The following is a 13,331-nucleotide window of genomic DNA, read 5'->3' on the forward strand; positions in this document are numbered from 1 at the left end:
TGCATCATCAAAGCAGGCAGGTTGAACTTAACCATATTCTTCAGACAGAAAGCAAAGGTACATTCCAACTTACCCAACAAACTGCTCTTGTTGTTGTTAGGCAACAAACAATCTGACACCAACATCACCAAGATCCTTTGTTCCGCAGACAACCACTTCTTTTCCGGCCTCGAAGCTTGAGTGAAACCACTCGTACGGCCAAACAGATAACTCAAATAGTCACGGTACCCCATGGTATCCGTACTAACCAAAGAATGACCACTGTACTGAGCCACTCCGGTAGCAAACAAACTCAAAAACTGAGCTAACCTCTTCTCAGACAACACAACCTTCACACCTCTTACCTTAGAGGTGATCTCAAGCCTTTCACCTTCCTTCGTCACCACCATGTGACGGTAAAACTCCTTCACCAAACTCGGGTAAGTCTCGGCCCTTATGGCGAGAAACCCATCTAACAAACCTTGAAACTTAAGCAAATCCAACAAGGAACTTGAAAAAGATTCCGGATCAAAAGCTTTACCTTCAAGCACAAGGTAGTGGGCATCCACCCACTCCGCTTTCCTAGCCAAACTTGACCTTCTAGGCATGGTAGGAGATGATCCAAAGCTCAACAAACAAAGCCCACAACTTCTTCTTCTACGCTCACGCTGCCTCTCTCTCTCTCTCTCTCTCTCTCTCTCTCGCTCTGCCCGGCGATGCGGCTACAGCATATCGGCGGCGGCGGTGCGGCGAAGCTCCGGCGGTGGCGAGACGGTGGTGCGACGGGCAGGTTGGTGGTGCTGGATTGCGAAGGGAGCAACGGGGTGGGGTGGTGTTGGGTAGCTCACGGGTAGGGAGAAGGAAAAAGGATAAGAGAATTTGGGGAAAGAAATTAGGGATTTGAGTGAGATTGGGAAAAAAAAAGATGATTAAATTTGGGGATTTTGAACAAAGTGGAATTTTAAGGTTTAAAAAGGAATTAAAATTGGTTATGTTTTAAGAAAGACATTTGGCTCAAGTGGTTTTGAGGTTGGGTAGAAAAGAAATAGGCTAGGGTTCGAAACTCAAAAGCTACACAAGGAAAAATTTTGGTAGGGATTTGCTATTTTCCAAATCAAAGAATACTTGGAAAATGTAAGAACAACCAAGTCCAAAGGTGGAAGAATTGGGCTACACACAAGATAACTCAATGATAGATGGCTACCATAAACAAGATACCAACTAAAGAAAAACACTTAGCAAGAAAACTTAGCAAGAAAAGGGTCTATACCAAGCATCCAACGAAATACTAACAAGGAAAGCATGCCAAAGATTGCCAAACAAGGACAACTACGAAACACAAGATAGCACCCAAGGCAACAAAGAACACAACGCTCTCGGGGACACAAGGATAGGCTCGAAAACAAGGGTTACCTGCTAACTCCTCCTCCACCAGACCCTCCGGCTCTGCCTGTGAACGCGCCATCACGAAAACTCTCCCAAGAGGCCTAGCTCCGACAGCTCCGCGACCTGAACTCCCTCCTGGTGCTCCTCCGGCTCCCGGGGGTGGCGGCAACGCTCTCTGACCGGCAAGCTGGGGACACTCCGCGACTCTATGACCAGCAACCCCACAGCGAAAACACTTAAACGCCTGGCCATAGCAAACTTGGCCTGGATGCACCTTCCCACACTTGCGACAACCAACCGACTTAGCTTGAACCGGAGGCTCCATCCTAACTGGTCTTTGAGAAGAAGATGACACAACTCTAGCCGGAAAACTCGGTCGGGGCTTCTTGAAAGCAAAAGAACCTCCACTCTCAACTCTCTTCCTAGCCAACTCAAGCGAACTCTTCTGAAGCTGCTGAACACGAAACAGATCCGCGGCACACAGATACGCATCCTTGAGGGAACTGGGTCTACTCACCGTCAACGCTTTTCGTGCCTCATAATTCAGACCGGCAACGAAACGCTCAACTTTGGCATGCTCTGTAGGCACCAACACCCTCGCGAAGCGCGCCAGCTCTAGGAACTTCTTGTGGTACTCCACCACAGATAGAGGTCCTTGCTGCAGATGAAGGAACTCATCAAACATGGCGGCTCGCACATGCGCTGGGTAGAACCTTTCACGCATTCTGTCCTTGAGCGCGGTCCAATCAAAACCAGGCTCTTCAAGGAGGGTCGGACTCTCATGAACCCACCACAGATCAGCTTCCTGGAAGAAGTAGAATGTTGCCAGTTCTACTCTCCTCTCTTCGGGACAGCCCACCACGGTAAAAATCTTATCAAACACCCGTAGCCACTCTTCAAGGACTACAGGGTCTTCTTCACCAGCGAAGGAAGGAGGCCGATGCCCGGACACTAAACGACCCACATCGCGGTGCCCAACCGGAGGCGGAGGCGGTGCAGCTTGATTGTTGTTCAACAGAGCTTCACTGAGCGACTGCATCGTCTGTGTCATCTCATGGAGATTCTGAGCGAGCTACTCGTTGGTCGGGGTCTCTGGGGAGCGAGCGCGAGGACGAGGAGGCATCGCACTTCTGCTACAACAACAAGGTCACCAAAAGAACAAGCAAGCAAGTAAGACAGAAAGCAACACACATCTCACCGCGCAACCTAGAATCCTAAGCCTAACACTTAGCTTCTTAAGGTCGCTTAGAGGTCTCAAAACACACTTAAACACTTAGAAAGTCTAGACTTAACTCTTCCTAGGCTCTAAACCAAGGCTTTGATACCAACTGTAACACCCCCCAAAAACAAGACCTAAAAACAAGTCTTAACACATGCAGATTAACAACAAAACTAGCACAGCGGAAGATAAATGGAAACTGGATAAAAGAAATCCAAACAGGGGTGTTATGCCACGTATACCACACTAGGTAACGCTAAGGCGACAATCTGAAAGTGTATAATACTATCCCAATACATCAATCTAAAGCAGTCTAAAAACATTGGCGCACAGGCCACAAAAACACAACGGTGCTAAGCTACCAGGCTCTAGACATCGCGCTCGACTACTCAACACCTGAAAGATACAAAGATAAACATCGGGGCGACGCCCGGTCAGCGAATAATGCTGGTAACCCACCAATACCGTTAAGTATCATAAATAGGTAGATATAAGATATAAAAACCATTTTCGAAACGGAATACATATATATAAGTCAAAAGCCAAGATCAAAAGACAACACAAGACTCACCACTCACAAGGATAACACCGGGAACACATCCCAACCACAAAGGTTAACCACACACAAGGATAAAGACTCACCCAACGGCAACACATGCCAAAACACCACAAGCCTCCGTGACTACACACGTCACGAGAGAAGATCACACAACACCGGCTTTAAAAGCCCTCGCAACATCACCCATCGCGAGTTGGTATGCCTTCCTTATGCCCTGTTCCAACCTTATGGCTACCCCCAACCTTGTACCTTCAAGCCAACCATTACCTCCAGGATCCCCTGTACAGCCAAGTCCAACCTTATTCCGCCGGGACCGTCGTCCCCCACCAATAGACCACCAACGAACCACCACCAATCACGGCAACACATGCCCGGATAACACAATGTTATCCCCCAATCACGTGAACCTTTCTCGAAGGAACACAACTCCATAATCACGTCACGGCCACCACGAGGACCGCTGCAATACCTTGGTGACTAGCGTCCCATACCACTAATCGTGCAATCCAGGTAGAGCCACACACGCACCATCACTCACACGAATCAATCAACGGATTGCAAAGAAGGTATGAAACACACTCAATCAAGGAACGGGTCACAGCCCAACGACAACAACGATGAATAACACAAGTTATCATCAACCAAATGGAAGGTACGAACAACACCCACGCTAGCATTAAGACAACGAACTAGCATGCTTAACAACGGGGAAACTCAAGATAGTTCCGAGGAACACACAAGACACCTCTTGGTTCAACGAAACACAATGTTGAACACTTAGCACGATTCAAGACACCAAAGATCCTACATGGATACCTACCATATAGCTCTAGACCTACGAAACATCAAGAAGACACTCAAATAGTTCCCCAAAAGAACAACGGGAAACCAAAAGATCAAATACCGAGACAACCGAATCACGGGGAACAAATCCCGAACGAACAGCATCGTGTTCCCCGCGGGTGGACCCACGGGTAGTGCCCCACCCGTGGTCCCGCCCGCGGGAGCACATCCCCACAGGCCTATGTACCCGCGGGTAGGCCGGCGGGTGGTGCCCCGCCCGCCGTTCCGCCCGCGGGAACATCCCTGTTCCACAACAAATCCCTTCGGGGATTTTCTCCTCCAAACACAAATTCAAGTCCAAAACATGCCAAATCTCACCAAACACAACAAAATGACTTGAACCAAGGAACATGCCAAGCAATGGCACAAAGGAATCCTAAACACAAGCTCTAGATATGCAATATCACAAGATAAATGCATAAACCCTCACATTTCATAGCAAAACACAAGTAGAATCCAAGAAATCACATATAGGTAAGCAAAATAAGTTTTGTAGAGCATGGGTTACCTCTTGAAGACCAAAAGACTTCTCTTACACCACAACAAGCTCTCCACTAAGCTCACTAGCCAAACCCACTTCAAGACCAAACCAAAAGATCATAAAGATCCCACCTTAAAGAAAAGACAACTAAGATGGAACCAAAAAGACTAGACAAGCTTAGATCTTACCCTTCTAGATGCCCAAATAGATGAAAGATTGAATCTTGGAAGCAAAACTTGGAATCTTGACAAAGGTCTCACTTGACTTGAAGAACAAGCTACTCTTCTTTTCTAGAGAGAAGGTAGAGATATTTTTTCTAGGGATTGTAAGGAATGAAATGAAGAAGTCTTCTAGGTTTAGATTACAACACTAGCTCTTGGTGAAAAGACAAGGATACCCTTACTAACTCTTAGAAAGTGTAAGGAACAAGGGAACTCCTCTCAAAGCACAAGGTACAACACAACTTAAAGATTGACTAGTCAAATACTAGTCCTTGAGTATTAAAAATCAGGATTTTAGGAATCAATTCCTCAAGAGAAATAGAATTAATTACTCAATTAATTCATGGATTGGAGTGTGGATTTTTTTTTGGGTGTCACATTTGTGTACAACGAGGGTGAGGTTGAAGAGGAGGATATAGTTCACCCGTCGATGGTGCCCGCACGCCTTGCATGGTGTTTTGCATTTGAAGGACTTGCCTACACCAAAAGGATAGGACCTCTGTTTCTTGAGGAGAACTATAGTTCAAACCACTTGAAATCCTTTTATATATATATATATATATATATATATATATATATATATATATATATATATATATATATATATATATATATATATATATTCTTGATAAGATGGTTTTAATAAGAGTTAATATCATCTAAGGTCCTCCAAGTAGAGCAAAACGTCACGTTTAGTCCTACACTTTCAAATTGACCATTCGTGATCCTTCGACTTACAAATTGTTATCATTTGTGGTCCAGGTTAACTACCCATAGTCCTTTAACTATCAAATTTTAACCACCCCGGAGTCCTTCCAAGAGAATTGCGACTGGTTAAATTTTGAAAGTTGAAAGACAATATGTGATTAACTTGGACCACATATGGTAACAATTTAAAAGTCAAAAGACCACGGACTAAACGTTACAATACTATTATACTTGGAAGGCCCCCATATGTCACTGACCTTTTTAATAATTTATAATTTTAAATACTTTGTATTAAATTTTTAATAAAATTTATTATTTTAATTAATAACCTATCTTAAATATCAATCTTATTTAAGAGTCTGAGAATGATCAGGCTGTGGAAGGGTTCTTAGGGATTCTAAAAGCAATTGGATCACGGGTTATAGTTTCATGGTTCGGGCATCTCACTGTGCCGAGGCAAATTATGCTGTGCATCCGTATGCACCATGCATGGTGCATACAGATGCAAAAACGACGTCGTTTTATTAAAAACGCGCGTCTCACTTAAAAAAAAATTAGTTTTGATTCCCAGCAACAACATTATATTCAGCATGAATAAAAAAAAATCAGTTTCGATTCACGTCTAAATATCCATAATCAATTAACTAAAATTCCAGAATTTATGAACTAAAATTCCAGAATCTATGAACTAAAATTCCAGAATGAATGAACAACATAATGCTGTTGAGGGAAATCGAAACTGAATTTTTTTTTTTAAGTGGGATGCGCGTTTTTAATAAAACGATGTCGTTTTTGTATCCGTGGTGCATACGGATGCACAGCATAACGATTGCTGTGCCGAGGGGGAAGCTTGGGCTTTCTACACCGCTCTTCAATGGGAGTGGGAGAAGAGGATTCGTAGTGATGCTAAGGAAGTGGTAGACTGGATTCGTGGAGATGCTAACCTTCTAGGCCCATCAGCGGTATTGTTCGTGCTTGTAAAGATTGCATTGAAAGAAATTGGGTGGTACACATCTCGTATTGCCCTTGGGAGGAGAACATGGTTGCAGATGCTTTGGCTAAGGAAGCGGTTAATCACCGTTCCGTTGTGATTGGATTGAGTTTGTCAGGCCACCAGATATTGAGTGTTTTGAGTTTTGCTCGGGTACTCCCCCTTCCTTCTTCTAAAAAAAAAATATCAATTTATTTTAATTACAAATACCTATATTAATAATCTTTTCATATCAAATCGACATAGTTATTAAATAACAAAATTATATATATGAATGAATGAGTCTCATATCCCTTTTTATATATGAAATTTAATAACATTAATAGTTTTTAGTAATATTGCATAATTTAAATATTTCAAATCTTTAGTCTGTGCAACACACACGTGGCATACTAGTAAAATTCAAACCACAAGTAGCAAGTTAGGTTCCAAAACAAACTGGTTAACCAACCAATCTCAACTAGGCAAGGCAAGGATGAAACTTCATTCATCATAATAGCTATAAATATAATAGTCCACAATCCACACTATCATTACTTGCATCTGCAACCAAAATTAAAAAGCCCACACTACCTATCATTACTCAAAACGGCTCTAGGATGCGATGCTAGCGGATGAAGCTGCTAATAATAGTTCTGTTCTACGTCAAAATCTAAAAATCTTTTAGCTGTCTGTTATACACAAATGTAGACAGCAGGCAGGCGGTGCTAAACAGTTCAAAATATCGACCATTTTGTGAGGAGTTCTGGTTGACTCTTGGCCCTTTAGTATACATATAGGAACTAAGTCTCCTCTGAGCGGGCCAGTATGCTAGGCCGGAAACACAATCTCCTCAACCGAACCGTTTCCTGCACAAAGACACAGTTAAAGTGGACAAGTAGTCGAAAAGGCTAAATCATTGGCCAGGATGTTTTAATGTCAAATTATAGGAAGAATCATAATATCCACCACCTCGGTGTTATCATGAACATATCGAATTGTGAATAGGCATCTGCACCCTCTTATATCATGCAATCTCTTTTGAATTTCAGTAACTTGAGCTTCAAAGTATCTTGCTTGCTCCTTTTTCTCCTGCGTTATATATATATCAAGCAGAAACTTATTTAGCCCATGAAGGAATTCTTGGGATTCAAAAAATGAATATGGATCAATCCCAACCAAAGAATGGTAAATGAACAATTTCAACCCTAGAAAAGGATTGAAATTGAAAAGGATATTTTCTCTCATGTTCTCTAGACTCTTTTGCAATATTGTACACGAAAAGATAGTGGAAAGGGTACCTGAAAGCACAATACACGATCTCCAATCCTCACTTTGTTGCACTCTGAATGCTCCAAAGCAATGGAACGTTCACGGACTGACTTCCTAATGTTTATCCATTCATCTTCCTCTTCCCCGAACCCAATAAATCTTACAAGAACTTCCTGAAATATATGACATTTGGTAAATTGTTTCAAATTCAGAAGGCAATCCATCCAAATATAATTACTTACAGCATCCCCTGAGCTTAGATATCTGTGAGAGAGAAAAGAATCAATATCATACCTGTAAAGTCCCCACAAAAAGGGTCACATAAACCAACGTAAATACCATTAAGAAGCATAGTTTTTTACAATAGGCAACACATAAGAGGGAAAAATTCTCAAGTAAAACTCAGAAAAATGGACAAAACAATAAAACCCAAGCATTCCCTACTATTCAATCGGAAACAAACAAGATTGCTGGAGTATCTATTGATGACATTCAATTTTGAATAGATGGACAATGATGATTTCACCTACACTCTCATTAGATTACCATACCCTTTAAATGCCATAATCAATGTTTTATTGACAAAAGACAATACAACTAAATACTTCAAACCTTCAATATTTTCCATCTGTAATTTATACTCCCAGAAAATAGTCTTCTGCTTAAAGAATAGCAGCACAGTACATTATTGGGTAACGTTTTAGCTAAAAGAATAAATTCTATCAACTACTGGATGTCTGCATGCAACAAAAAATACAGAAGGGTTCGGCTTTATTGATTTTGTACTGAAACAGCAATAGCAGAACACACAACACAGAAAAGCGACACATAGAAGTAAAGAACCATGCACATTCAAAAGGTGATATTCAAGAGAAAACACATTCGGTCTAAATGTTTAAGTGTAAAGCTTCAAGGGCATGATATGCATGCATGAGGTAATACTGAAATAGCTAGGTACCCAGGTAATAATTCTGACTGAAATGACCAAAACATTCTTGCTTGATAATGTATGCTTACCATGCCCCGTCTTTTGAAGATCTAGCTTCGAATTCTAACTCTGTCAGATCTGGAACTTTTTCAGCTGGAAGAAAGTTTGCCATCACTCAGTTAGTATCAAAATAGCTGTTATTCAATATAAAGAGAAGGGCAGATTAGTCAATTCCTGAAAACAAATAGAATGAACTAGGTAGGTGCCCCAAAAAGTTATTGAAGGCTATGTGGAAATTGTTTTATACAAACACACACATAAAAACTTGTAAGAAGAAATAGAACATTATGGCTTTGATTGAGAGAGCAAAACCTGGTAATCAGAAGGTTTACACAAATATATAATAAAAAACCAGATGCCAGACGAGTTGACCATATCTCTATTGATGCAAATGCCTAACTATAGATGATGTCCATTACTGCAAGCAGTATGTGCTGATCTATATTTGGATGTAGCCATACATGTTATCAAGCAATAGCATTCTGATGTGACAGGAAATCAAGGAAAATAAAGCAATATTGATTCCCTCAATTATTCTTATTGACAGTTTGAATTTTATTCTATTTCTTTTACAGTTGTTTGGTAATTTTGGTTATTATTTCTTTCCATTTTTATGATTGTTGATCACATGAAAATCCTTCTACATAAGTGGGGATTCCTTTGCTAATAAAACACAGCAAAATTAAGGAGAAGGAAAACTCCCAAAAATTCCAAGTAATTTTCCATGTTCTTCTTTTAACCTCATCAATCTCACAGAGTAGGCAAACCACCCTCCACTTCTAATGATCTCCATCGCCTGATGAGTGATGACACAAGCTTTTGCCCTTAAACATAATGGCCCTGTTGCCGGGCGTGAAACATGGGCGATATAAAAAATTATGCAAGCAAAGTGCCGGACAACATCACTCTTCAATGGGCTAGTATCCATCTAGCAACACTATCAAGGTAAAGTAGCCACCACCTTTCAAACCCCCCACACATTAAGTCTCTCTCATTGATAGAAATGTTAGAATGAAGAAAAATGGGCAAGTGTTATAATTGTGATGACCAATGGGTGAAGGGGAGGGATGACATGACACGGGAATTCTCTCAATTATTTTGATTGATTGGCAGTTTGAATTTTATTCTATTTCCTTTGCAATTATTTGATAATTTTGGTTATTAGTCCTTTCCCTTTTTATGATTGTTGACTGCGTGTAAATCCCTCTATATAAGTGGGATTTCTTTGCTAATTAAACACAACAGAATTAAGTCAATGATTAAGGAGAAAGAAAACTCCCAAAAATTCCAAGTTATTTTCCTTGTTCTTCTTTCACCCTTTTAAATCTCACAAAATAGGCAAACCGCCCTCCACTTCCAATGATCTCCATTGCCTGTTGGCGCAACCTTTTGCCCATGAAGGCATGAACATAACAACATTCTTGTTTTCAACAAAGCTCAATCCTTTATTAAATGCAGCTTTCCCCCCAAGCAAACAAAAGAGAGAGGTAAACAGGAAATATCATCATGTCAGATGTCTAGTACTTCTAACGAAACAGAAAACAACTTACCGATGTAGACAACTTTTTGAACCGGAGAGTTTTCTTTTGCTTTGTCTGGATGGTTTGGTTCTGGAACATCATCAGGCAATACTTTGAAGGCATCAGCTGGAGTATCTGTTTGGAGGCAGTTTTGCTGCCTATTCTGAAACCAATTTTGCACCTAAATAAAATGATAACAAACTACATAAATAGATTTGAGTATGGTGAAGATGGACATAACTAGTTCAAGAGACAGGTATGTGCACCTCCGTCCACTTCACAATAGGTTTTCCTGCACGACCTTTGGACCGGCTGAAAACATGACAAAAATAAGAAGCCACCATATATAGAACTAATGTGGACATATTTGTTTGTTTGACTAACGAAATAAAATAAAATAAAATAAAATGAAACATAAAAAGCAACTCACTTGAAAACCTTTGCCAATTTCTTGCAGAAGTCTTGGTCCAAACCCTTTTCTTTTGAGTCCCTAAGTAAGAAGTCCATCCTCTGAATCTGTTTGAATTAGGAGAGAAAGCATAAAGCAAAAATCCCATTGTCTATAAGTGACAGTGATAAAATATGACTAGCCTTGACAATCCTAATATATGATTGCACCAAGTGTGTCATGATATCTCAAATATGAAAAAGAGGCATCACAATACAACCGACATGACTTGAATACATTTTTAGCCTATTGATGGGTGAAACGGTTGACATGTGTAATAAATTTCTTTCATTTGCTTTTTGAATATTGAAAATGACTCACCATGAATGCATGAGAGAAAGAAGCCCATATAAAGCAGAAACTGGCAAGACTACTTAATATCTAAATGCTACTCACAGATTGATAACCGGTCAGAAAGCTGAAAGGGATCAAAGAGACTGAAACATTCACTCAAACAAGAACTGCATTCCTTGTATGAAGACAGACTCTTCTAAACTAACTTGTGAAGGATCTCCACTTGAAATTCTAGGCAAATAAAAGGGAATTTGTATAACATTTTAGATGGTTACTTTTGATACATTAATTGCCCTACTTTCCATCCTTCTAAATAAAAGGAACAAATAAATAGGATCACTGTTTTAAAATAATGAAAACTAGCCAGCTATTCTCTCTGTTTCTTCTTCTACTTCTTCTTTTCAATAAATAAATGCTCTGCTATAAATGTTACTAACTTACTATCATGCCTTGAATCCTTATCTGTTGTCACTATGATTCAAGAGCTTCTCAACTAATAAATAGAAACTGAAATTTTGATTGAAGAGTTTCTCACAATCTTGCCAGTGAAAAACAATTATCTCAATAAGAATCTAAGTACATTATAATTCATGACAAGGCACTGACCCTTGACTTAAGGCATTCCAATCATAAGCTAAGAGAAAGAGTCACACCTAAGGCATTGCTGTGGAGTGTGAGCCAAGACAAAGGCATTCAATTTCACTCAGAACATAATCTGAGCATAGACTAACAGCTGACAATAGAAAAATATAAAGTTGACAGCATGACCAAATAGCAGTATAATATACTCCATAATATAATGTAAGATATATAAGCAAACTAATTCATGACATGAATCCACAACACGTACACAATAAAGTTATTTTGTTTCACAATTTATATCCAATTATATTTACAGAGCTGTTACTTAGTTATTGCATAAGCAATTAATGTTTCTGATCATTTCAGTGTTGAAATGGTGAATTCATCCTCTCTTGTCAAAGCAAGAGAGTAACTGATGGAAAAGCAAATAGCCGAAATGCACCTTACAAATAACTCCGGAGTGCTACACAAATCATATTTTGCTGATATCCTCTCGAGACCACTTAATCTTCACAACCAATGAGACTCAATAAAAGGAAAATCTCAAAACTTAACCTTGCTGATAACCTCTCGAGAAAAATTCCCTTTCGAAAAATACACAAAAGCTAAAGTAACGAGAACACAATGCGCAATTTAGAATTCGTGATTAAGGGTGTTAACATGAAGACAATCACCATACACCAACGAACATAAAAACTACGCCATTTCCAAAACCCAGATTAAAACAGTGGCAAAGAATTCAAATTTAGGACGGGATGAGAAATGGGTAAGGACAACAACTACAGAGAGAGAGAAAGAGAGAGGAGAGCGAGGAGAAGCACCTCAGCTTCGGTGAAACCAGAGAAGTGTTGTCTCTGCCTGGGACGAAGATCCATTATACCCAATTTCAATAGCTCTTGGCAGAATGAGTTTTGGTCCTCCCTAAATTGATCGGGAAGAATTGATTTTCAGGTTTCAGTTATTGAGAATTTGAGATGACAGGCAAAGGGTTTTGGGCGCCTTCTTAACTTCTGTTTTCGGGTTACAGGGATGCTTTTTCATTCTCATTTGAGCATCCTCAATACTTGGTTTGGAATACAAATTTTAAGACAATTTTTAAGATGCTAAGTAAGGAGATGGGAGAGAAAAAATAAAAATAAAAAAATTGAGTTTAAAAAAAAATTTTAAAAAAAACTATGGTAATGTGTCTTGTTAGTGCGTGCAGTGTACATGTTCAGCTAAGCGCTATTGTTGCGCCTCAGCCGACCAATGGAATATCTTTTCATATTTGGTGAGGCCACTTTAGAGACTAAAAACCAAGTTCTTCCACGAAGCTCTCAATCCTTCTCTTCATTCTCTCTCTTCCACTTCAACCAAAATCTTTTAAAAAATCACACCAAAATCTCTATTGTGGATGCCCTTAGGGTATCTTTATCTTGAACTTTTTAAAGTGGGTCCTCCTTCCACATTATTAAATTATACTCCTCATGTGGTAAATTCTATTGGATATACATATTCATATATTATTGAGTAATGTAGTTGGTAATGGTGGCTCGAGTTACTGTGACCAAATGTTGGAGGTTCTTGAGCACATAAATGCTCTAGAGAGAGGGAGAGCCAAAAGTCCCCTCCTTAAGCATCTAGCGGGGTATTTATAGAAGAATGGAGGAGAATATGCCAACAGGTCGGCATGTACATCACACGTTCTTCATGCACTCGGCGCCCTCGGAGACCTGCAAAGATGCGTACACCAGTAGAAGTATATCTGATTAGTCAATAGCCATCAAGCTTTTGTTACCAATGTGCCCTTTTAAGGGCTTATATCGTGGGCTCGGGCCTCTAGCCAATCAGCCGGATCGCCCCGAGCATAAAAGGTTTAGAG

At 40.1% G+C, this 13,331-nt stretch overlaps 1 protein-coding gene across 2 annotated transcripts; it reads right to left on the reverse strand.

Annotated features, from left to right (window-relative positions):
- Positions 1 to 6,843: 6,843 nt before the first annotated feature.
- LOC109171259 (protein SAWADEE HOMEODOMAIN HOMOLOG 1-like) lies at positions 6,844 to 12,531 on the reverse strand. 2 transcript variants are annotated; one of them, XM_019320325.1, is made up of 9 exons: positions 12,292 to 12,531; positions 10,577 to 10,662; positions 10,413 to 10,458; positions 10,177 to 10,327; positions 8,656 to 8,719; positions 7,881 to 7,932; positions 7,668 to 7,811; positions 7,339 to 7,458; positions 6,844 to 7,235 (listed from the first exon to the last, which is right to left on the reverse strand). In XM_019320325.1, the coding sequence occupies exons 1-9, from the start codon at positions 12,343 to 12,345 to the stop codon at positions 7,170 to 7,172; spliced, it is 783 nt and encodes a 260-aa protein (XP_019175870.1). In that variant the 5' UTR covers positions 12,346 to 12,531; the 3' UTR covers positions 6,844 to 7,169. The 2 variants fall into 2 exon arrangements, with proteins under 2 accessions (XP_019175870.1, XP_019175869.1); XM_019320324.1 differs by having other exon boundaries at positions 7,668 to 7,932.
- Between the last annotated feature and the right edge of the window lie 800 nt (positions 12,532 to 13,331).

The sequence above is a fragment of the Ipomoea nil genome, unplaced genomic scaffold (assembly GCF_001879475.1).
Source record: "Ipomoea nil cultivar Tokyo-kokei standard unplaced genomic scaffold, Asagao_1.1 scaffold3401, whole genome shotgun sequence".
Taxonomy (NCBI): Eukaryota; Viridiplantae; Streptophyta; class Magnoliopsida; order Solanales; family Convolvulaceae; genus Ipomoea; species Ipomoea nil.

What these genes read in the sequence shown, in the direction of transcription:
- LOC109171259 (XM_019320324.1), bottom strand. Translation starts at nt 12,345, where the DNA reads ATGGATCTTCGTCCCAGGCAGAGACAACACTTCTCTGGTTTCACCGAA. An exon ending in TCAAAAAGTTGTCTACATCG is followed by an intron (nt 8,720 to 10,176) that starts GTAAGTTGTTTT and finishes ACTTTCTTCCAG; the next exon opens with CTGAAAAAGTTCCAGATCTG. An exon ending in TCTTCAAAAGACGGGGCATG is followed by an intron (nt 7,933 to 8,655) that starts GTAAGCATACAT and finishes GGGACTTTACAG; the next exon opens with GTATGATATTGATTCTTTTC.